The following is a 26,464-nucleotide window of genomic DNA, read 5'->3' on the forward strand; positions in this document are numbered from 1 at the left end:
AGCTAACCGTTTTTTTTTTAGCTAACCATTTTTAAATCATGTAACTACATAAATTTTTTAAAGTAAAAACAAAACAAGTATACACATTAAAAATACCATTAACAGAAATATTTCAAAAGTTCTTAAAGCAGAAGAAAAATAGAAACAAAAGAAAAAAAATAAAGAGAAACAGAAAGATTAAAGTTAGGATACGAATAATAGCTGAAAATAATAAAATTTTAAGATACATATATAATTCAAATCTATCTATCTATCTATATATATATATGCCCAAAGACAAGAAAGAAATAAAGGAATTAGCTAAAGTGTTCTAAGTTTCTAGAATTTTCTGAAAGAGGCAAAATTAATAAATTGCACTAAACACTAATAAATCATGTATAGATGGTGCTATGGTCTGAGTGTTGGTGCCCCACCTCCTATTCATGTTTCGAAATCCTAGTGAGCAACGAGATGGTATTGAGAGGTGGGGCTTTGGGGAGATGCTAGAGCCATGGCGGGGGCAAGTCCTCGTGAACTGGGGTTAGTGATTTATAGAAGACCTTCCAGAGAGATCCCTGACCCTTCCACCAAGTGAGGACAGAGTGAGATATGAACCAAGAAGGGTTGGGGGGGGGCTTCATCAAAGGACTAGAACATGATCTAGGTGCCTTAATCTAGGACTTCCGCATCCAGAACTGTGAGAGACAAATTTCTGTTGTTTGTTGCTGTTATTATCTGCTGTATTTTGTTATAGCAGCCTGGAAGGACAAAGACATACGGTGTAACGTTTAGGCAATAACTAAAACAAAGTAAAAGAATGCATATATAACAATATAATAGAGGGAATATTAAAAAATAAAAATGTTTAATTATTTCAGAAAGTAAGAAAAATGTTAAAGAAAATAGAATACAGAAACTAGTACCTTGAGACAAAGGACTTTCTTCTTGAATATACATAAAACTCTCAAATCTCAAAAGTAAAAAAATAAATATAAATATATAAGCAAAGCCGATTACAAAATGGTCAAAAGACAAAGAGACATTTCACCAAATAGGATTTCATGTGATAAATAAGCACATGAAAAGATGCTGAACATCACTAGGATATGCAAATTCAGGTCACAGTGATATATCATACCTATATCTTATACCTGTAAGAATGGTAAAGTAAAAGACAGCAACAACTCCCAATTCTGGCAAAGATGTAGAGAAACTGGGTGGCTCATATCCTGCTGGTGGGAATGCAAAACTGTACAGCTACCTACAAAACAATGTGTCTGTTTCTCAATAAACTAAACATGCTGTTGTCACACAACCAAGTACTCGAATTCTTGAACATTTACCTGAAGTAATGAAAACGCACATTCCCACAAAAATCTATACAAAACGTTCATTGCATCTTTATTTAGAATTAACTGGAACAACCCAGATGTCCTTTAAGGGATGAATTTTTAAAATGTGATACATCCATACTATCAGAATACTATCAGAAATAAAAAGGGATAAACAACTGAAAAATGCAACTACTAGGAAGAACTACCAAAGAATTATGCTGAGTGAGAAAATTCAATCCAATACAGTTACATAATGTAGGATTCCATTTATATAATGTTCTTAAAATGGCAAGATAATTAGAGGCGAAGAACAGAGTAGTGAGCTGTCATGTGGTGGGGAAGAAGGATGCTGGCATGGTTATAGACAGGCAACAGGAGGGTTCTTGTGGTGATGGAACTCTTCCACCTTGTGCTTGGGTAGGTGGATATGAGAACATGAGCATGTGATATAATTCTACAGAACTAAACATACAGACACACACATACACACACACATACACACACTCTGACACACTCAGGCATGTGAAATCTGCATGAATGAGTGGTGGATTTTGTCAATGTCAGTTTCCTAAATGGGGTGTTGTACTATAATTTCGCAAGATGTTACCATTTGGGAAAATGGGCAAAAAAAATGTAATCTCTCTCTATTATTTCTACGACTGCATATGAATCTATAATTATCTCAAAACAAAAATTTTAATTATAAAAAACAAGAACTAGAGTGTTGAACAGAAAGCAAATACTAAGATGGCAGATATAATCTCTGATATACCAGTGATTATGTTAAAAGCAACTAGACTAGGGCTTCCCTGGTGGCGCAGTGGTTGAGAGTCCGCCTGCCGATGCAGGGGACACGGGTTCGTGCCCCGGTCCGGGAAAATCCCACATGCCACGGAGCGGCTGGGCCCGTGAGCCATGGCCGCTGAGCCTGCGCGTCCGGAGCCTGTGCTCCGCAACGGGAGAGGCCACGACAGTGAGAGGCCCACGTACTGCAAAAAAAAAAAAAAGCAACTAGACTAAATAATCCAATTAAAGGACTAAGATCATTACTTTGAATTTAAAAAAAAAGAAAAAAGTATATGCGACACAGAAGAGACACATATTACAGCACAGGGCTAAAAAGAGTTGAAAGAAATGGATAAAAGAATATACAGTGTAGATACCTGATGTAATTCTTGAAGGTAAGGAAAAATTCCAGAGATATAGGACATTTCATAATGATAAAAGGGTCATCATCAGGAAATTGTAAAAAATCTAAATCTGTTTGTATCCGATAATATAGAATTAAATATATAAAGCAAATAATGACACACTTAAAAGGAGAAACACACAAAGCCACAATCATACTGGGAGACTAATGCGTTTCTCTCAATATCTGAGACAATAAACAGACAAAAACATCATTAATGATACAGAGGATCAGAATCCCTAATGAACAAATACAACCTAGTTGAAATACATAGACATCGAACTAAGGAAAATGACACTGCACATTCTTTTTTTTTTTTTTGCGGTTCGCGGGCCTCTCTCTGTTGCGGCCTCTCCCGTTGCGGAGCACAGGCTCCGGACGCGCAGGCTCAGCGGCCATGGCTCACGTGCCCAGCCGCTCCACGGCATGTGGGATCTTCCCGGACCGGGGCACGAACCCGTGTCCCCTGCATCGGCAGGCGGACTCTCAACCACTGTGCCACCAGGGAAGCCCGACATTGCACATTCTTTGAAGTGCATATGGGACACCTGTCAAAATTATTTATATACTAGGTGAAATCAAGTCTCAACAGATATCAAAGGGCTGAAACCATTCAGCATGAAATCATACGGGAAAGCAATAACAAAAGGGAATTTAAAAAATCTCAAACTATTTTGAAATTTTGCAATACACTTGTAAATAGCCCGTGGGTCAAAGAAGTAATTGTAACAAAAATTAGGGAACACTATTAAATACATAATAAAAATATCTGACTATCAGTACCGGTGAGCCTCCAATTCCGGGCAACGGAGAGCAGCCCACCCCTCCCAAGGGCTCCCTAATACAACTAAAGGACCTTCACCGTGACCCGAGGGCCAGCACAGGCAGCTCCTGAAAGGAGGAAGGGTAGGGCGATTGCCGGGGGCCGTGGGGCTGAGAGGTGACTGGGGGTCAGTCTCCTGAACTTCCCTGTCGCCTCCCGTGTATCCTAGGCAGGGTGCTCCGGGGTCTCCATCCAGGATGACCAAGAGCAAGACAAGAAAGTGCTTCCAGGAGCGTCTGTCCTCGTAGTGCAAAGGCTAGCAAAGCAGCGGGCTAGAAGCATTCCACCTTTTTGGCGGCCTGCCCTAATCTGGCCCAACGTCAGTGGCACCGCCACCCTTCCCCCCAGGGTTCCAGCAGGCAGAGCAGCAGCTGGTCTTGCCCCTGTCCTCCCGTCCCTGCCTGCTGGTGTTCAAGGCGTCGAGCGGCAAGCTGCCCTGCCCATCCCCACCCGCGTGAACCAAGCAGCGCTCTGAGCCCCCGCCCCGTCCCGGTAGCGTGAGGTCCAGCGGGGAGCTGAGGCTCCCTACCCGCCTGCAGCCATTAGACTGAGTGAGGCGGCCCGAGATGGAGCTGCTCAGCCCTCTGCCCCCTTCCCATGCTGACCGCTCTGGCCCAGCAGGACCTCAGGCTCCAACCCACCCGTCATCCCCCAGGTGGGGTGAGGTGGTGGGGTGAGGTGGTGGGGTGAGGTGGTGGGGTGAGGTGAGGTGGTGGGAGCCGGCCGACTGCCCTCAGCCCCCGCTCCCTCCGCCGCCCTCCGTCAGCCGAGCTCCGTGGAGAGCTGAGCATTCAGCGCTGCCCGGCAGCGGTGAAGCGGTGGCCGCTGGTCCCTGCCGCCCACCCTCCCTGGTGGCAGCAGAGCCGAGCCAGCCACTGAGCTGACCCCCGACTCAGAGGCAACGGGGTGATGGAGCTGGTACCTGACCGTCACCAGGGCTCGGTCAGCAGGGCTGAGAACTGAGCCAAGCCTAAGCCTCGAGCACCTGCAGTGAGGTGCGTTTTACTACATTACGCTATTCTTCTGCGGGTCTTCCTACTTTTAGAAACCTGAAGGTAAGACCCGTAAGGCATGTCAGGTTACAAGTCTCACTCCAGGTCTCAAATGCAATCAACAGACGAGCAGAGGCCGCTGACATGACTCACCGGCTCAGGTCTGTCCCGGGCACGTACTGGGAGAACCGGGAATGCAGCAGAGGGATCAGCCTGAGGTCACACCACCGCTTTTCCCACCTCAGGCCCGGGGACGCGGGCCACGAAGAGCAGGACAGCGTGTCCTGAAAAGACAACAAACGTTCAGCAGTGCTGTTGTGTTTCTGTGTTTTCAGTGTTGATGTCACACCCTTGTCATCTGAGGGGTATTTTACCCTTAGATAATCAGAAGACATTTATAGAAAACCACAGGAAATCCCTGTTCACTGGCAATAAAGGTGTATTTGTTAATTTTGCTGTTAATGGAATTCTATAAGAAAGGGAGGAGGGAATCCCTGAGATTAAGAATTGTAGCGAAAACACGAAAAATGGGCAGAGGAGAAGGACGACTGAATTCATTCAAGAATGAGAAAGATGGAGCAGAACTGTAATTACAGTGAACTAGTAGGTGACAAAAATCCAGTCAGTTCAATTAGCAAATATTTTCTATCTGCTAAGCACTAAACGTTGTTATAAGGGCTTGAGATTCATCACTTACTTGAAAGCATTTGTGAGTAGAATGAATATTCCCATAAAACAGCCCTCAAACACTCAGGAAATCTTTGTCCATTGTTTTAATTTCATGTTTATGTCAATAAAATGTCTGTATTTTCTTATATTGTTTTAATGTTAAGACAACTACTACTGGTTTAAAATTACATATATTTTAAGTTTCATAAAAAGCTTAAGTTTTTTTCCTTATGTATACAAAAGACACATCTTTGAATAACATTTGAGTTTTTCAGCGGATGTTGTGTATATTCGTTCTCTCATCAGGAAATTAAGGCACTCAGATCTTGCCATCTTCTGAAGATCCCGCCTTTTAAGTATTAACTATTGTGTGACAGTTATTTCTCTGGTAACAAAAGTAAAAGAGAAGGGCAGTGAAGTACACCCAGATGGGGCTGGTTTATACTTGTAGAGATAACCTTTGATGTTGCCAAGGGTTCCTCTTTCAGAGCAAAAAACAAACAAATGAAAACGACGTGGAGGCCTGTGGGACTCAGCTGAGATTACTGCTGTGCAGTGCTGCACGGTGAGGGCCACGGAGACCTGCAGATGTCCACAGGAGGACTCTGGAGTAAAATGCCACAGTGAGCTCAAGAATTTCCAATGGACAGTGAACCACACAAGTCAGAGGAAGCTCCACGTCACATACATCCTAATACATGGAACAGAAAGATAAAATTCTACATAAATTGAGCTCTGCTTCTCTTCATGTTTGTGAGCACAGGGGAAATTGTTAGTCTCACATTTAACCAGAGGGAATCATTTTGTCTTTAGAATGTGTACATGTTTTGAAGGGTGAAATACAAGGAGTTTCAAAATATTTATAAAAGAAAAAGAAACCTGTTTACTCCAAAGTACAGGTGGAAAATAATAATGGACACTTTATAAAACAAACATGCCAAATTTATCAATTATTAAATACATGTATAGTTTAATATTCCTCACATTTTATACAATGTGTAGGTTAGATTTTCTCCCTTTATATTGATTCCCTGGTGTGCATGAAGATTGCTAAGCAATCCTAATATATGGCAAATTATATAGCTACTTTTAGCTAAATAATTTCAAAAGAAAAATGATAAAAATTATGTCAAATTATTTAGAACATGAAATTACATATAATATGCAATGTTATAAAATGATTGTATGATTTTACACGTGACCTCTCCAAGTCGTCTCTAGAGCTTACAAAGGGCTTGATACAGACCTGAGAGGGGAAAATATAACAGACCTACTTATTTTTCTCCTCCCTGAATTATCCTAATTCTCAAAAAATAAAGCAGCCGAGGATTTCAATTATATCAGAGAAACCGGGTCCTGGACCAGCCTGTGCAAACTCTAACTACATATATTTTTCTTGGGTGCCCTCCTCATTAATGGGGACTGTGCCCTGGGCCTCTTACTGCGTTGTTGGGATGATAGTTGAGGTGTAAGCCACTGTCGCAGAGGGGAGAGGAGGTGCCACTGCTCTGGTCACTCGGTGCACCTGCGGGAAGAGTCACAGCATCGTTGGTTAGAAGCCCACTTGTTCTACATGGACACCTTCTACACTGCGTACTTCAGTATACTCCGTGGTATCAGGTAAGCCAGGTAGTAAAATAAATCTGTATTTCACTTATATCAAAGCCAGAGTTTTGCAAGTAAACAAAAATAAAAATTAAAACCTAAAGTGGCCCCAAAAGAGACCTGCAAATATTTTTCTTTTCTTTTTATTTATTTTTAACAACTTTATTGGAGTATAATTGCTTTACAGTGTGTGTGTTAGTTTCTGCTTTATAACAAAGTGAATCAGCTATACGTACACATATAGCCCCATATCCCTTCCCTCTTGCGTCTCCCTCCCACCCTCCGTATCCCACCCCTCTAGGTGGTCACAAAGCACTGAGCTGATCTCCCTGTGCTATGCGGCTGCTTCCCACTAGCTATCTGTTTTTCGTTTGGTAGTGTATCTATGTCCATGCCATTCTCTCACTTCGTCCCAGCTTATCCCTCCCCCACCCCGTGTCCTCAAGTCCATTCTCTACGTCTAAATATTTATCTTTGATTTCATAAATATTAAGGTTTTATTAAGGGAAATATGCAACCATATAAAAAATACTATTTCATTTTATTATCCAAAGTGTCCTATTCTTATGAATCATACTTAGAATGGTGCAAGGCTTTGTTTGGCTACACAATTCTATTTAATATCATGTCTTATCTACTAGCAAATCCCATGTTTATTTACCATAACACTCTATGATGCAAAAAAAGTTTGTAAGTGCTCTGTCTTTACAACTGTTCTTGGTATATACTGTAATTGGAAGCACCCTCATTGACACTATTTAATTTTGTGAATTTGCAACTAAAACACTTCGTATTAGATCCTCATGAGAAACCTACCAATGTCTATTTTTTAAAGATGAGTGTTTAATATGTATAAAATAACTAATAAAAACCTGCTGTATAAAAAAAATAAAGATGATAATATATGTCTTAAAGATTTGTGATTTTTCTAAGATTTTAAAATTTAGTAATTGTTTCAGTCAGGATTAAAATACATATTTCTTGATTTCTGATTCACTGCTTTTTCTGTAAACATTATATTTTTGGAGTTGTTAATGTAGATAAATACGATCTATTAATGTAATTGATTCCCAATTTTTATTTGACATACAATGCTTAAATGCAAACATCATTACAGGTTACGCTCCTAATGTATTAACCGACGTGCTCAAAAAAACCCCAAAAATGACACTGCTCTCCTCTTTTATGACCCTGAAATTCTATAGTTTTCCTGGTGCTAAGAAGGGAAACAGGCTTTTTTGCTACACTAGCCTAGATATAGTTTTCACACTCTTTAAATCTTAAGAAGTTCATACTTTGTATTTTTTCTTTTGATGTTTTCTCTGCATTTCTCTCTTATGAGACAATATTTTTAATGGACACACATATTACTTTAAAACTCATATGCATTTTGAACTGAATAAAATGAAAACATAGCATATCAAATTCTGTAATGCATTGACAGCAGTCCTTTGGAATTTAAAGACTTAACTATAGCACAAAAAGAAGGCAGATGTAAACTCAGTGATCTATGCTTGTGTCTTAAGATGTCAGAAGTGGAAGAGCAAACAAAGTAAACAGAAGACAGAAAATAATAAAAATAAAAGTGAAAAGCAATGAAACAGCACACTGAAAATACCACAGAACTAACCAAGACAAAAATGGGTCCTTTGGAACGATTAATAAAACCCATAGCAAAAACGATCTAGTAAAAGAGAGAAAATATAAATTATAAGTATCAGGACTGAAGGAGGAGGCATTACTGCAAATCAACAGATATTAAAAGGATAATGAAAAGATATGATGAATAACTTCATGCAAAGATTGACAACTTAGTTGAAATGAACAAAAATATTGAAAAAAATCTAACCCAGATTTACAAAAGAAGAAAAGAGAATATCAAAAAAGTCCTATATCCATTTAAGAAATTAATTCATACAAAACAAAAATGATAATTCTAGGATCAGATTGCTTCTCTGGTGAATTTATTCCATCATTTAAGAAAGAGATATGATCTCTGTTAAACAATTTCTCTCTGGAAATAGGAGTTACAACTTCACAACTTATACAAAGACATAATAACCCTGGTACCAAAATCCCACTAAAACACTACAGGAAAAGAAAAGTACATCTGGAAATCTTTAATGCACATAGATTTTTTTAAAAAATAGCAATACATTAGCAAATTAAAACGTGTAATATACATAAAAAAATAGGCCATGACCATGATGTTTATCCTAGGAATGCAGCAAGCTTTATTTGGCATTCAAAATCAATTTTTAAAAAGTCACCCTATCAACAGAATAAAAAAAAAGAAAAAAATGTAATATCTCAATGCATGGAAAAATATTTGACACAACTCAACATTAACTTCTATTAAAAAAAAGAAAGGAAAAGAAAAATCCTCAGGAGCCCAGTAATATAAAGGCACCTCTATTCTATTCTAATAAAGGGCATCTATGAACACCCACAGCTGATGCCACACTTAATGGTAAAAAACTGGAAGATTTCCCACTAATATCCTGAGCAGGAGAAGGACGTCTGCACTCAGCACTTCACTCAGCGTTTTACAAGAGGCCGGAGCTGTTGCAATCGATGACCCGCCCCTCCCCCGCAAAGAAAGGAATTAAAAGAAATACAGCTTGGAAAGAAACAAGCAAAACATTATTTGCAGATGACATAACTTTATATGTAGAAAAATTTAGAGAAAGTACAAAAATCTTACTGGTTAATAAGAAAATTAAACTATGCTGCAGAATGTTGATATATAAAAATGTGATGTGTTATTGTTTCTATGTGTTAGCAACAGATAATTAGAAAATTAAATCTTTAAAATATTATTTACAATAAAACAAAAACATAAAATGCTTAAAATAAATTTAATGTAAGATATGCAATATTTTCCCACTGGAAACATTAAAATATTGATGAGAAAAATTAAAATATAAATAAATGGAAAGATATGTTTGTGGAATGAAAGGTTTAAAATTGTTAAGGTGTTAATTATATTAATTGTCTATAAATTCAGTCACATTCCAAATCATACTAGTTTTTTAAATAGAAATTGATGTGCTATTTTAAAATGGATGCAGTAATGCCAAGAATCTAGAATAGCCAAATGATCTTGAAGTATCACAAAGTTGAAGAACCTATCCTAGGTGACTTTTTAAAGTATTATAAAGCTGCAATAATCAACAGTGTGGTTTTGGTGAAAGAACAGACGTATACATTAGTGGAAATAAGATAGTGATTCCTTCATTCTTGATTCCTACCTCGGAACCAAAATGTTACTAATATAAGATAGATTATAAACTTAAACATAAAAGTCAACGCTATAAAGCTGCTTGCAAAAGTGTAGGCAGATATCCTTGCAACCTTGGGGTAGGCAAATATTTCTTAGAAAAGATGCAGAAAACCAAAAGCATATACAACGAAAACAACAACAACAAAATGGTAAATTAGACCTTATCAAAATCAAAAAGTTGTGCAAACTTGACACACGTTTAGGTAAAAAAGACAGTCGTGCACTGAATGTTTGTAACACATAGAGCTAACAAAAAGCTCACTATAAACAGGCTTATCGACTCCTTCAGTGTGATAATATAAAGGCATACCAACAGAAAAATGGGGAAAAGATGTGAGCAGACACATTACAAAATAAAATATGCAAATAGATAATAAAATATGCAAATAGCACAGGAGCTAATCATCACTAGTCTTCAGGGAAATGCAAATTAAAGCTACAATTCGGTACCGCTACACACTCAAGAGAGTAGCTAAAGAAATTTTTGACCATCAAATATTGGAATTAATGGAGAGCAGCCAGACCTCCCTCATCCACCACTGGAGTGGACAGTGGGGGGTCTGTAAATACACGCCCACCTTAGAAATGTATTTGGCAGTGCGTTAGCAAGTTGATTGCACACCCGTCTTGTGACTCAGCAATTCCACTCCTAGGTACTTAGAGTAGTGACATAAAATACTGTGACTCCCAGAAGGCTTGTACGACAATGTTTATAGCAGCTTTATTTACAATAGCAAAATACCAGAAACAGTTCTGCTGCCTCTCAGCAGAAGAATGCATTACCAAACTTTACTACACTCATACGGTAGAATACTATACAGCAATGTAAATAAATAAACTCCTGAAATATGTTAACACGAGACGGTTCATAATGAAAGAAGCAGACATAAAAGAATAAATACAGTTTGATTACATTAATACTTGATGACAAGAAATTAAGTCAGTAGCTGTTTCTGGGAATGTTATTCACTGGAAGAGGCACGGCAGAACCGTTCTGTGATCTAAAGGGATGTGGCTTAAGCAAATGTGCGTGTTTGTCAGAGCTGATCCCACTAAGCATTGAGGATCTTTGCATTTCAGTTCATGTAAACTATGCCTCAGTTAAAAATAATTCTTCGCTTTTAGCAAAAACTATAATATGCATTTCATTTCATAATATGAAAATAGATACAGAAAGTTTTAAGTAGCTCTTATGAAAATTATTACATTTCCACAGAGACGGGGGCTTCCTGCAATCTCCCTATTCTCATCAGGACAAATGAAGTGTAAATGCTTATTTAGTAAGTTCAGTAGCCAAATAAGAGAATATTATTTTCTACTTAGAGAATATATATTCATCAAACAATATGAATGAAATTTTAATAGAGATACAAAATGTATATGTTTGATATGACATTTATTTTTAAAGTAAATAATATTTCCCCAGTTATAGGTTGGAAAATAACTAAACGTGAATACATTCTGAAACACAAACAACAGCTGTTCCCTTTGGAGAAGGGTTAATTGAATGCTTTGTGATATTAAAGAAAACTGTTTGCATTCAGGCAGGAATCCCAACTTTAAAAATAAATTACTGCCAGGAAACAATGGCTTAGAAAGTAAATGTGACGGGAGCACTTTACCTAATCTTCATAAATGCTTACATGCACAATCTTCGTTCAGTGGGAGTTTGAGGAAAGCAGGTGCTCTTTTAAAAAATGAGACCGTCAGGGTCACTTCTTCTCCGGCATTCCGAAGAACCTGAACCTAACATAAAACATAATAAAAATGATACCATTGTCAGTACGCTGGCAAAAACTTTTGTACGATTGAAAACCCTTGAAATAATGGGTTGTCTTTTCCATGTCTCACAGTTTTCTCTAGTGGTCAGAAACATTTTATGGCAGATGGAGGGGATGAAAGATCTAACACTGAAGGAATGCAGCCATCCACATCCTTCCTCTTCCCGTCATCCTGCGGTCCCTGTTCACTCATGATGTCATCATCCTCCATTCACATTTATCAAGGCTCTCGTGAGTTTATGGTCTACGTTAGGTCTACAGAAAGATGTAGTGCTTGAACCACTATATTTATTCATTTACTAAATATTTATTGAGCATCCATGATGCACTATTTGGAGATCTATGAATAAATTACCCTGCGTGCTAATTCTAATTAAAGTTGTTCCAATTCACTCAAACACTTTTGCAAAAACTAAATGGTTATTATTTTCCCACTATATCATTGTATATTTTCTTTTCCTTTCCCTGAAAATTTAGAATAATGATGGAGACAGCTATTATCAATAACTCTCAACTCCCTAAATTATAGAATTACTAGGTCTATTTCTACCAGTTAAATAATGGATAATTTCTCAAAATATTGTACCACAACAAATGTAAGCAGTATTAAAAGAAGTTCAGAAAGCTGAGGATTATTTATAGCAAACATACCTGGAAAATATATAAGTATATATATATATAATTTAAAAACTCACATAAACTAAGAGAAGAATTAAGACTAATTAGTGAAGAAGCAATTAATAAACATGGGGACATAATTTATTAAACACATAGAAAAATGCTCACCATAAAGTCATTAAAGAATTGACTATCAAAATGGTTTAGAATGATTTCTGGTCCCTACAAGATGGCATAAAGTTCTCTCTCCCAAACAAGTACAACTAAAACACTGAAAAAAGTGCCAGACACAACCAAGTAGAACTCTGAAAGGTAGAGAGAAAAAAAACCGATTAGGGCTCCCAGGCCTGGAGGAAGAGCACAGATCTTTCCCAACAGAGGGGTGGTCCACCCACTGCTAGGTGAAGCATCCCTTTATCCACTTAGTGGCAGCAGCGACCCGACCTGGGGAAGCCCCTTCCCCTCCTCTAGCACCATCAGGGAACGGGGTGGCGGGCAGGGTGGGGGGAGCCTGATGACGCAGATGAATCAATCAGACCCAACTAGCACCAAAATGGTTCTAAATGTCATATTGTCAGTGGAACCACAGCCCACAGAATTAGGCGAGGAACTGTGTGCTAAACAGTGAGTTCTTGCTAAAAAGAAAAATAAGTAACTAAGAACCAGAGACTCTTAACAAATAAGCAAAATGGCCAGGATTAAAATAATATGTCACACCAAGACCCAGGAAAATCCTAATTTGAATGAGGAAAGATAATCAAGTAACACAAACTAGATGAATTACATACCGGAATCATCTGACAAGGGTTTTAAAACCACCTTAAAAATATTTCAGCAAGAAATTAAAAATTATCTTGAACCAAATGAAAAATTACAACATCTCAGGAAAGAAATACAAATTATAAAAAGGAAATGAAATTATAGAACTAAAAAATACAATAACATACATAACCTTGCTGGATTAGCCTGGTGATAGACTGACAGAAGATAGAATCAGTAAACTTGAGGACAGAACAATAAAATTAGCCCAGTCTGAGCAACAGAGAAGATACAGACACACACATGAAAACAATATATTTCATCACGTTAAAAGGAGACAATTTTTTAAATGAAGGAAATTATATAATTATTTTAATAGATACAAAGAAGCATTTGATTACATTCATTTGATAAAAGCTCATAGAAAACTGAGTATACAGAGGAGTATCCCTCATATTATAAAGAGTACACACAAATGTATGAGAAGCATCATAGCATTAACTATGAATTATTGAAACATTTCTCTTTGAGATCAGAACTGAGGCAAGAATGTCCACCAATTTCATTTCTACTTAATTTTTCTTCAGATCTTACTGAAATAAGGCAAGAAAAGAGCTAATAAAAGTCATAAAAATTGAAAGAAGAAATGAAACTGACATTATTCAGAGGTAATGTGATTTTGAACACAGAAAATCCTTAACAGCCTATGGACGCTATTACATGAGACATTACCAGGTGAGTTATTAAGTGAGTTTAGTATGGAATAGCATATATACAAAGTAATATACAAAGATCAACTGGTTTTGATTTAATTTCAACAAACAAATACAACATTGTTAAATAAATGAGGGAGATGCTATGTCACGGATCCCCAGACATAACACTGTGAGGAAATCATTTCTCTCCTGCTTTTCCATACTCAAGGCAATCCCATGCAAAGTCCCCATTTTTTTTCTTTAGTTTTTAGCTTAGTATGCATTTATGAACTTGGCTTGTTTCCAAGTGACATTTAATATTTATATAATCATTATTATGTAAGTGCACTGGGAGTGTGTTAGTGAAATACATGGGACAGTGGAATGCAATGGCTAAATACTCACATTCCATCTTAAGCGTGCAATAGATAATGTCTAGCATTAAATAAAAAATAACATTACAAGCACCTCAAGTGTAAATAAGAGAATAAAGTAGAAATGTATAAGTTAAATATAGTTACCTCCGAAATGGGCAACGGGCAACTGTTTTCTTTTAAAGCTTTACATTTGTATACTTCAATCTTGAAGTTTTGGTCAAGTGTAACTGAGAAAAATAAAAACTTTTTAAAAATTATAAAATCTTACCCTAGAGAGAGAACTTTATTTTACTTTGTTTTTAATAAATGGCTAATTATGGGTATCTTTCTGGATAAGCATAACTTCAAGTCCTTGACACATACACATTTCTTAATGCAGAACTATCCATCTTTTCAGTGACCAGGATTGACACAATGTGTTTTTAATTTTTTTCAGGCTTCCTACTATGCCTTGGATGCATATTTCATTGGCCTGATACTGTCAGGTTGGAAAATGTAGGTTCCACATCATGAATAATGATGAATGTCATCTTCCTGAAAAATCAGAAATCAGCACCAATCCAATCGTCTTCTTCATGTTCATTCACATTTTATAGTGCAAATCAAGTGTGCATTTTCATCAGATAATGTATCAGCACAGTTATGCTCTCACATTGCCTTGGGTGAGTACGTGAGCAAAGGGACAGAGATTGGTAAAAAAGGGCAATCAGTGAAAACAGAAAAGGGAAGTGGCATTAAAGGGGATATTTATAGGCTGACTCTGTTAAACCAGAACAAGCTAACAGCTCAGTCCGTGAACTGAATATTCTTAAGCTCCATTCGTCTGTTAGAAGGGAAACTTCATAAAATCCTTTTGTGGTCTCTGTCCTTCCTCCATACTGTTGGGGCCACCCTATCTTCTATGAGACTCTAAAGAGGAATTTAGCTGTCTGCCACTGCTTTGCTATGAAGTCAAAAGTGCTCATAGCTGGGGGTTATTTTATATTTTCATTTTTAAAGAATTTATTTTTGTAGGGTAGTCTTAGGTTCATAGCAAAATTGAGGGGAAAGTACAGAGATTTCCCCTAGACCCCCGTCCCACAGATGCACAGTCTCCCCGATGATCAACATGCCCCCGCTGAGTGGGACCTTTGTTACAACTTACGAACCTACGTCGACACGGCAACATCACCCAGAGTGCGCGGCCTGCGTTAGGCTTCACTCTTGGTGCTGAGCATTCTGTGCGTTCGAACATGTATCCACCATCGGCGAGTCATAGAGTATTTTCGCTAAATGCTAAAACCCTCTACGCTCTGCCTACTCATCCCTCTTCCTCTCCAACCTTGGCTATTGTTTTTAACTGATGAAAATAGAGACTTCTGATTTGCCTGGACCTGCCTGAAGCACACATTAGGAAACGCACACACACACACACATCTTCAGTGGCAAACGAGCACTGAGACAGCTTGTGAAGACCTCAGCTCTTAGCCCAGCATGATGTCAGAACAGCCAGACAAGATTCAGATCTCCAGAGGGGAAGATAAACATTGCAACTCACTGACGGCCGCGTTGCAAAGCGGTTACCTAGAATTTCACTTTGACTTTGGACTCGTCCCTCTTGACATGTTACCTGCAGTAAATAATTTCCTTAAAGTCTTGACCTCTGGCAGGAAAGGAAACTGAACGTGACTTTGAGGAATGATTTTAAACAAACTGTTTTTCAGACAAAACAACTACGCTAACACTAGATAATATATCAAGCTTTACTATTCATGTTGACATGGTGATCACCTGTGAACACTGAGTAAACAAAGCATTTCATTGTGTAATCATTTTTCATTCATATTAATTGTGGGGAAGAAAGAATTTACTTATTCCATATATTATTACAGCATAAGAGTTTGAGGTGAAACTGTAATTGTAAGGCCTTCCTGAATGGGGTTGGGTTCTCTGGCCCCTGTCACTCTACATCCATGGTTAGGTTTTCAGAGGAATCTGTGGAGCGTTGGAGGCAGGGGCACACGACCCCCTCTGTGGTGTGAGGACAGGGGTACACTTTCACACCTACAGATGGCAGGTGGGGCAGCGTGGTGCCAGTTTTCAGGGCAGGAGACAGGGTCTTCATAAGAGAGAGACGTCCAATCAAGGACAGAGTCTGTAATGTCCACAAGCCCTGGTGCTGTTGGTTGGATAGTGAATCAAGTGTAACAGCAGAAATTATCCAGCTGGAAAATAAGGTATAGAACTGTACCTAGGAAAATCACATCACCATTGGAAGTGGTGGGTGAATCAATTGTGGGAAATCAAGTATCATGTAGAATTTGGAGGAATCGATGCAAAATAAGAAAGGAATTGGGGATAATTTAGACATTCTCACCTTCAATTGCTACCACCAAGTGACACAGAACTGTGCTGGAAAAGCTAAAAATAGATGGAATAAGGGATGAGGGTTAGGATTGTTGGGGACATAACAGCTGGAGAAAAAGGCAACGTGACATTCCCATTTCACACATTCATTCATTTCACCACCCTTCCTGCATTTTAATTTGTGAAAAACATTCCATGTACATAGATAAGTACAGTAGGATCCTTTACATAGGCACTTCAAGTCTGAATGTTATGTTGTAAAATAAAAAGTCACAGCAAAAATGTATACATAGGTGTATGTTTAAAAAAGAACTACCAAATATTTAATACTCCTGAATTCCTAAAGTTTCAGCTTAAAGTAGTATTCAAGTATGCAGTAATTTTTCAATTTTGGTAAATATTACAAATAAGAATGAAGGTTGACTGAATAACAAATGTCAGCTCTAATAATCAGGATATAGTAATGATAATATATCAATGAATTTCAACATGGAAGAGAACCATTTACTTTAGTGAGGCAAGATTATGTAGAACATGTGATCCATTTTTACTGTAATACTTAAAGCTATGACTAAAGATCCCATCACTTTCAAAGACCTCATTAAAATAAGATTCTGTGTAATAACAGCGGGTGAAATGTCACCTTCTAGATACGGTGAACTTTAACTCAACAAGCAGAATGCATGGTTAGCTACTGCACACGCTACAGTAGCACTATTTCAGCATTTGCTTTAATTCCAAGATGATTTCTTCAATGATACAAGTAATATTTTACTGTATTTTCTTACTGCTGTGTGCCAACTGACTAGTTTTATGTGCTATTAGGCAGGTTAAATTAAATTTTTAAATAGGTAAAAAGTTTACTTTTAAAAAGACATCAGGACCAGATGGGTTCAAAACTAAGTTTTACCTAATTCTTTAAGAAGTAATTATTCCAGCATAAAATTATTGAAGTTGCTTTAATTCATGTTATTAAATCAAACTAAAATGAAAATTAATAAGAAATTTTATGAAGAGAAAACGTGACCATTATTAATATGAATACAGATGTTATCATTCTAAACACACTGTTAGCATATAGACTCCAACAAGTGACAAAAGAAATTGAACTATGACTGAGTAGGTTTTATTTCAAAACAGCAAGCCTGGATAAATATCAGATGTTATTATCGAAGTAATTACTTTCATCAAGTTAAATATACATACATTATCTACTGATACATAGATTTATTGAGATATACAGAGATGATAGAGAGAGAGAGAGAGAGATTTTTCCCCTCCCTTAGAGATTCTGAGAGGACATTTGGTCAAACCGAGCTGCAGTTCCTAATAAAAACTCTAAGGAAAATAGGAATAGAAGAAAACCTTACGATGCTTCTTGTATATGCCTGGCTGTTCCCTGAGCCCAGCACGGTCGTTCCCTAAATACTTGTGTGGCTTACACCCTCACCTCCTTCTACTCTTTGATCAAAAGTTACCCCAATGAGTCCTACATTCACCAACCTTTTACAAATGATAGCTCTCCACATACCTCTGTCTTTGTTCACCTGCACTACCTGTCATTTCATAGCCTGTCAGCACCTTCCTACCCACATGCACTGTGCTGACACACTGTGTCTAATATGCTGTCATTTGTCTCTGCCCCATGAAGCTGGGTTCCACACCAGGGCAGCAAGCTGTATCTTGTTCTCAGATGTAGTCAAAGAGCCGGAGATGGCACCTGGCTCACAAAAAGCCTTCATTAAATATTTTTGAAAGAATAAAATTAATAAAGTCAATTTTAAAAAGCAGTAAAAATTATCCTAAATGTTAAAACAAGGAAACCATGTTAATCAAAATCAGGTACTGGATAAAGATGCCCATTAGTTTTCAAAAATCTTGATGAGTTTTACTTATAAAGTAAAATAAGAAAATGGAATTAATTTTATAACTATTAAGAAAATACAATTTTTTTATTAAAAATATAATTGCAGACTCCAAGTATACTCCCCTAAAATGCTAATTGGAATTTAAAAGATAATGTAGCTTCACATAAGATTACTGTAACATAAAAATACCCTTTTTCCTATGATAGCAATAAACACCAGGAAAATTATTAAAAATCTGGGGGAGAATCCTATAAAATCTTTAGAAATTTAACTAATTGTCATAGATTGCTTTAAAGAAATTGTAAATTCTTATTGAAGGACACAAAATAAAATCTAAGCTCTTAACAACGATATGCCATATACTTGGTGAAGTTTTCAATAAAAACAAACTAAGTCAACAGAAAGTTTTAAAATGTCCCCCAGAACATCTGAGAAATACTTTAAAAAGAAGAGTAGTAGGAATTGGGAGAAGTTATCAATCCCTGAATATGCTGTTAAATCCTATAATCAAATCAATGTATTAATATTCAAATGGACAAATTCATCAGTAGAAATGGATAGAACCTCCAAAATAGATCTTAATGTATTTGAACTTGTAATACATGATACAGTGTCTTTTTTTTTTTAAACGTAGTGTTAAAAGGGCTGGTATCATAAATGGTGCGAGCACAGCTGGGGATACACTAACGATAAATCCGAATGGATTGAATAGTTAAGTGTTAATAATACTACGAGAATAATGTTGTAAGAAAGTGTATAGAGGACTCTGTGTACTCTTTACTGGACAGAAACAGGAAGAATAATAAGCTTGAATCTTGCATCTCACTGAATGTAGATTATTCTTTAAACCACAGGAACAAAACCAGACCAACAGCCTAACAGCTGGCTGAGCAGAGCAGGCGTCCCCCATCCCGTCCTGACCTTCTCCATCACTCCCAGCCAATGGGCACACTCAACGGCTCTTTAAACACCACACCGTCAGACATGACAACGACACGTGACACAACATTGTTAAAATATCCCGACAATAATTCATTTTGACTATATTCTCTCTCCCGAATATTGGGCCATGTTGTCTAAGAAATTATTTTGGTTCGTTAATTAGCTTTTGCTAAAAGTCTTACATTCCGTTGTATGATTCACGTTGATATAAATGAATAACGTGTTACCACGTGTGCCAGCTATAGTGCCGCCTTCAGTTTATAAAATAAAGCCTGTGACGAGAACAAGGCAAAAGTTATCAGCTTTTAATTTACGAATGAGAATTTGAAAATATTCAAAAGTGAAGTGACCTGCTCAAACATAACATCTGATATATGACAGACTGAGAAGTAAAACTACATGAGTAAGTGAGTTCCCCTTTCTTCCAACTGGGCCACTGCCCAAAAAGGTTAATGGTAAAGCTTAAACAATTCCTTAGGAAGCATTTCTGACTCTCACAGAGACCTGGAGCAGCTGTTCACCATGTGTCAGAGCCCACCTGTCCCTTTACCTGTGGACTCCAGCTCTGCCCACCACCATGCCGCCCGGGTCTGAGAAGGTGCTGGGAGAGAGTCTCCCAGGCGTCAGTGACTTCCTTCTAAATTGCGGAGACTGCATTTGCTTAAAGTACTTTCTTGTGCATCGGGACAGATGAGTACGGAATTTCGGTTAATGCACAAACGTACATCGAGCATCTAACGCGTTCAAACACCACACATGTGATATAGCAGGTGCAGTGTTGACAGGAGGAGGATAAAGCCCGTTAGTTCTACAGACAATCATCAGTGAGAAGACAGATGCCTACAATGGATTAAAAGGAGCAGAAAGAGATGAGGAAGGTGTTAAAAAGTGGAGAGCGTGTGGAAATCACTCAGACCCAAATCTGCCCAGCAACAGCGGGCGTCACAGTCTGCTGGCAACGCAACGCTGTTGCCACCGACGCTCTGCACCCTCCCCCACTGCTCAGCAGGATAAGAACAAACGCACGCGTGGGCCGAACCTGCCCGCAACGCGAAGGTCTCAGCAGCTGTGCCTCTGCGCCCACACTTCTCTCGCTGGTCACACCGTGGAGGGCATCAGCGACTTTTCAGATGAGCAAAGGTCCACTTACCACACCGAGTGTAATCAAACGTTTACTGAGGCCTTAAAATGTTTCATTAAGTCAGACCTTTGTTTGAATGGCCCCCGCCTTCCTTAGATGATAGAAAGCTAAGTTTATAAAATGCAGTCACTGCATATTAACATACGTTCAGTTCGAATCTTGGAGGAATGGGGAGAAAAGACATCCATTCCAGGGTAAAAATACGGAGCATATTTCTTATAGGACGTGGTTATGATATACTTGAGGCAGACAAGTGAAGTACAGAACATCTTCATAGTCATCCAAGAAAAAACAGAATGTTTAAAAATAATGTCCCATACAAATGATAACATTTCCTACAATCACATTAGACTCAAGTAACGCACATATTTATTCTAAATCCACAAGCTTAACCACAGCTACATGGATGTCTAGTTTGCAAACAGTGCACCAGATTTAAGTGGAATTCTTGAAGGAAAGGAGAGAAATCATAACACGTTTCCTTATTTTTATAGAATTCTGTATAAGATCATCTCGTACAAAATGAATTGTCAAGATGTGAAAACCAAAGCGAGACGCGGTATCACCCACATTGGATCTGTAGCTGCAGCACACACGGTTGCTAAGTATTTGTTTAGACACATTATCACAACGTGTTTGCACAACACAGGACAAAGGAGTAAATACTGTAGAACTACTTGTAGTGCTGTTTCTTCCCATAGTCTTTCATCTCATTCTACTGCGTGAGTCATTTAAATACGTAACTTTGAATTTTAGATGCCACTCCCCCCGCGATGCATAAATACTTGGATATCGTTTGCAGCATTGCAGGGCCACCAGGCTGGCTCTGCCAGCATTTCCTTGGCAACTGACGTTTGCAGGGGGAGAAACACAGCTGTCCTGCCACAGGAAAACAGTGGTTTCTCTGAGAGTCTGGTAATTTCAAATACTTGAAAATAGATGTGTGTCTCAAATATAATGTGTTAAATGAGTAGGGAGAAAATAATCTGCCTTATATGTTGCTAAATACACGACGAAAAAAATAGATACATTTTATTACTTCATAATTACTTCAAATTTCAGTCTTCAGAGAAAGCTATCACGCATAAAAACGGTGGAGACAGGACAATTATAAAAGCCATTAAGATATTTATCACTTTATGAGATGCATGCACCTTGTCTGGAAGTTGTGTATGTCCCCATCTTACTCATATGGAAATTACTGAGAATATGTAAGGATGGCCCTTAGCAAAAGTATAAACTTATTGTCATTTTATTTTGTCACCTCGAACTTCTCTCAAGTCTCCTCTTCTACTTTGAACCCTATTTCTTTTCAAAGGAGTCCCAGAGGACACTCCTGCCACCTGCTACCTGAATGACAAAAACAGAAAACGAAAAAGACTGTCTGGGAGTCTCTGTGTCAGTCACTTAGCTTCAGGCTCAGACCTCATGCTCACCCCGTTCCTCTCCAGCCCACATGCAGCATTGTCTCAACCTAAAGACACTTCAGGGAAAGGGTAAGCTGATCATGACAAGATGTTAAACATAGTTTGGTGCCTGTCTTGTCTTAAAACTGCATCGTGTCAGAGGCCGTCCGGAATTTTGCGTATCTTGTGTGACCCCAGAACAATGGTTGAGTTAACAGGGACTTTAAGCTCTACCTCTTTAAATAAACTCAAGTAAGTGAATGCCAATTTCAGAAATCTTGAGTCATAAAATTGAAATGGTTTATGTTCAGTTAGAGATTTTAGAAGAATGAGGGTTCACTGAGGGGATGTGAGCTCGCAAAGTGTACTTTCAAATGAAACAGTGTTGGAGAAAACTACTGACTGTAATTCTCCCCAGCATTTCCTTTGAAAGGCAGGTGGTGAGGAATGCTGGGCTCCCTGCCCGAGACCCGTGTCGTCGAAACCCCCTTTTCCTCACTCCACCCGCCTTAGTTATATTTGAAGTCCTGAGCAGAATAACAGTTCACATTTGTCAGTAATGAGAGGAGGAGAAAAGCTGCTCTTACTTCCGCATCTATTATTTCTCTGTCGTCATAGCAACCTGGGCAGCCAGGTCCCCAGACAGAGCACCTGCCCAGCACAGGTCGGGTAGGGAGAAGAGACCGATGGGGCAGCAGCTATCAGATCACCAGACGGGGACGTCGCTCCAACAATGCTGTAGACCGTTCCCACCCGGGCTTCATGAACGGGAGACTCGGTCAGTGTGTCTGTGCCGCGTGGGGCTGGAACTCTAGGCCCAGCACGGTTTCTGTTCACGGAAATACCGTGTCATTTCATCGCTGGGCAGAAACCATGGCGCTGGCTGACAGCAGCTGTGCCTTGTCAAGGGCCCCGTTAAGAATAATCAGGCATGCCTTCTCTTTGACGTTGCTTGGCCAAAGAAACTCCCAGACAAATCATCCAGCTCTTTGTGAAGCAACTGGGAGATACATATCGTTGAGGAGGAAACATCTCGGAGGGTTGCTAAGATTCATCATGTTACGTCCAGAGTAACAAAGTGGAGGACCTGGTGCAGCCTCTTGTCCTTCACGTGTCACCTCAGTGGGTTTAATGAAGGGAAAGAGTATAGGTTTTGAATTTCATTTGATGTGGTCAAAGTTATTTGCTACCCAATAAGCATAAACTTTACATTCCTCGAAGTGATGGAGCGTAAGTAATAGGGAGAAAGTACAAACATCTCAAAATAAAGCAAATGTTATATATTGTCTCTCAGTAGCATCTGATAGCGCCTTATATAGTATGCTGTGTGTGGTAGCTTATATCGTACGCCTTCAAACTACTAGGGCTCTGTTTTGTGGGAGCTGTCTTGTTAAAGGATAAACTCTTTACAGGGAGAAACAGAGTTTCTAGTATGATTGTTTTATCCAAGAGATGTGATATGTACACTGGATACCCAATACTTGTTAGTAAAAATAACGCTAATCATGGTTTTGTGTCTCTCACACAGTATTTGAGCTACATCACTTTAAAAGCAACTGTGTGTTCCCTCATTTTCACAACCTGTAATTTCCTCAACGAAATATTTTTTTTATTGTTAAATACAGGCTGATTTCTGTTGTGAAAGTAAAAAAATTCCTAATCTTTCTTAGACTGCGCAAAATATTCTGTATCTGATCATCAAAACATACTTCCATGAAGAATATAAAACGTCTTCGACCAGAACTTCAACATCAAGCCAGCGTGAAAGAAACACTTTAGCTATTGTAGATGTTTTCTCGTAACTTTATGTTAACATTTTCATGCCAAGAGTACACCTCATCCAATCATTTTCATGCTAATAACTAAGAGGTCGTTTCCATTTACTGCTTGGGTTTTTTATGATGCTGTAATGTCTGGCACTTGTCCATTCGCCTGGGAGCCTCTCCAGGTAAACAGTAAATAACTTTAAGTAAACCAGGCACTACAGCTCTGACTGCTGCAATGGATGTAGACGTATTTCTCTCCTGTATATTTTCAAGATATCTCAGGTCAGTGAACGGAAAGCGGCTGTATCCATCCCAAAGGTGGCTGCACACACCTGACCATGGGGTGGCCCAAAGTTACATTTGTCCATGTGGGAAAAGACCTCAAGGAAGGAAAATATGATAATATTTGCCAAACTAACTTGGACTCCACAGTCAGAGTGAGTATAAATGTGTGTGGGGTGAAGGCAGGCTGCAGGGGGTTGGTGCAGAGTGAGTGACTTTAAGAATGTTCGATGCAAGGGTTTGTGAAGTTGAGTCTGGTGAGTTAAAACAAGGTGTAATGTTCTATTTCCAGATGTTTGACATGTGTTCTTTCCTCAGTTAGATTAAGGTCTTACTATTTTATAGCCTCCATTGTTAGGAATCCATCTATTTTTATAACTTTTCCTCATGCAATTTATTATCCTAATCAACAAACATTTACTGAACTTCTCCAAAGAAAAATAGAGCCACATTTATTAAGAGCCCAGGAAAATCTGAAATATAAATATCTGTAATTGTCAAGATCTGGTCAATAGAAACAAGGTATTTCGGACACGGGGATTTAATTAGGGACTTGGGGAAATTTTCAGCAGAGGAACGAGGCAGTAGGGAGACCAGCAGCAGCAGAGCTCCACGGCCACCCTGCCACAGAGGACCACAGCGGCGGAGATGCTGCGGGCGCAGGAGCCACAGTGGGGCTGCGCTCAGGATCGGGCTGCTGGGGAAGCAGGGGGAGGGGCCCTGCAGTGAGTCACAAAGAAGCAGCGTGTACAAATCCCACGCCGCTGCAGATGAGGGTAAGTGAACCATCAGGGACATTGGGAAGGCGGAGGAGAGCTGGATGGGGTAAAGCAAACAGCCAAGAATGTTCCCCCGGGGGACACAGGCGGAGGAGAGGCACCGAGAAAACCATTCCAGAGGCTGCAGGGGAGAAAGCACAGGACACACACGGCAGATATGGAGCATCAGATGAGATTCACATTCAGATCAGAGCCCTGAATAATTAGGAGAGTCCCTCAGCACCCAAACTGTCACATTCCGGAAGGAAAAGGAAAACAACCAGCCAAGAACTTTAATTTTTATATCGTCTTCAGAAGAAAGATGACTATAAGAGAATCACTCCCAAACTATTTACTCTAAATGGCATGCACTTGTTAAAATTTGAACCCTGGAGGTAGGTTCCATTCGTTTGAATTCTGTTGCCATAATCTACCAGCTGTATAACCCCCGGCAATTGATTTAATTTCTCTAGGACACGTCTTTCTCCTCCACGTGAAACGATAGTAATAGTCATTTCTACCTAACAAGTTTATGAAGATTAAGTGTTTTAGTTTCAGTAAAATGCTTAGAGAAGAGCTGGGAACCTTGTATTTACTTAATAAATGTTAGCTAACAGTAGAAAAAATAATTCGATTAATTGAAACATTAAGAATTTCATATAAATACTTTATGATAGAACTTCTGTGTATTTCTATAATAGAAATACTTATTAGTACATTTATTCAATAAATATCTGGAACATCCGTGAAATAGAGGTATGTGACCAGACATACATTCAGAGCCACAGGACAAGGAAGGAGGACTCCCAACGTTTAAATAACATGGCTGTTTGACACAGGATGAATCCCCAAAGCTTCAGCCATACAAACACATGACGAAACTCAGAGAAAGAGGAAGAAGGAGAGATTTGAAAATACAGGTGACCCTTGAACAATACCTGCTTGAACTGCACGAGTCCACACATACGCAAATTTTTTCCAATAAATATCGTACCTGTATTTTCATTTCACAATCTTTGAATTCACTAAGTGTGGGGAAAAGTTTGTGTTTGACTAGAGATCCCAATATATGGAAACAAAAGAACTAGGGTTGGAGTCCTGATTCTGTCCAGACTGTTTCAGCTTCCTGCCCTTGGGCGAGTCATTGATCAATTCCTTTGTTTCTGAGGCCGAGAGAGCAGAATACAGATTTCAACTACACGGGGCTGGGGGTCGGGTGGGCTGGGCTGTGGAGAGGTAGGTGCCCCCAACTGCCTGCCTCATTCGAGGGTCAACTGTATACTCTGAATGGATACGATTTACATTTTGGGGAAAGAGAAGGGCATTATCCCAGAAGTCTTAAAAGCAAGACAAAACAGAAAACAGCAAACTGGTGATTAGAAAGCCGCTTCAGTGGTGAGAAGAATGAAATGGCTGATAATAACCATCGAATTTAAGGAACAGGCAAACGGACGGGCAAGGAAGGATGGAGACTGTGGAAAACAGGGAAGATGTGTAGGCCTAGAGCCGCCAGAGCATCTAACTTTTTCAGCAAAAGCCACAAGTCTGAATTTTTATGTGACCTCTTCATTCTTTTACTTTTATTATTATTTTTTTTGCGGTACGTGGGCCTCTCACTGTTGTGGCCTCTCCCGTTGCGGAGCACAGGCTCCGGACGCACAGGCTCAGTGGCCATGGCTCACGGGCCCAGCCGCTCCGCGGCATTGTGGGATCCTCCCGGACCGGGGCACGAACCCGTGTCCCCCACATCGGCAGGCGGACTCTCAACCACTGCGCCACCAGGGAAGCCCTACATTTTTAATTATGATAAAATACACATAACCTAAAGTTTATCATTTTAACCACCTTTAA

General features: G+C 39.0%; 1 protein-coding gene across 1 annotated transcript in view; it reads right to left on the reverse strand.

The window, feature by feature from the left end:
- SNTG1 (syntrophin gamma 1) overlaps window positions 1–26,464 on the reverse strand; it is a 460,796-nt gene that overhangs the window by 112,143 nt on the left and 322,189 nt on the right. The window contains exons 10-12 of the mRNA XM_089899181.1: window positions 11,518–11,620; window positions 6,429–6,511; window positions 4,471–4,601 (exon numbers count right to left, since the gene is read on the reverse strand). Of these exons, the coding sequence (XP_089755307.1) occupies window positions 4,471–4,601; window positions 6,429–6,511; window positions 11,518–11,620 (317 nt within the window). The remainder of the gene's footprint in view (window positions 1–4,470; window positions 4,602–6,428; window positions 6,512–11,517; window positions 11,621–26,464) is intronic.

This window comes from Delphinapterus leucas, chromosome 17 (genome assembly GCF_059928025.1).
Source record: "Delphinapterus leucas isolate spDelLeu-1000000601 "Yukka" chromosome 17, BTC_Dleu_Yukka2, whole genome shotgun sequence".
Lineage (NCBI taxonomy): Eukaryota > Metazoa > Chordata > Mammalia > Artiodactyla > Monodontidae > Delphinapterus > Delphinapterus leucas.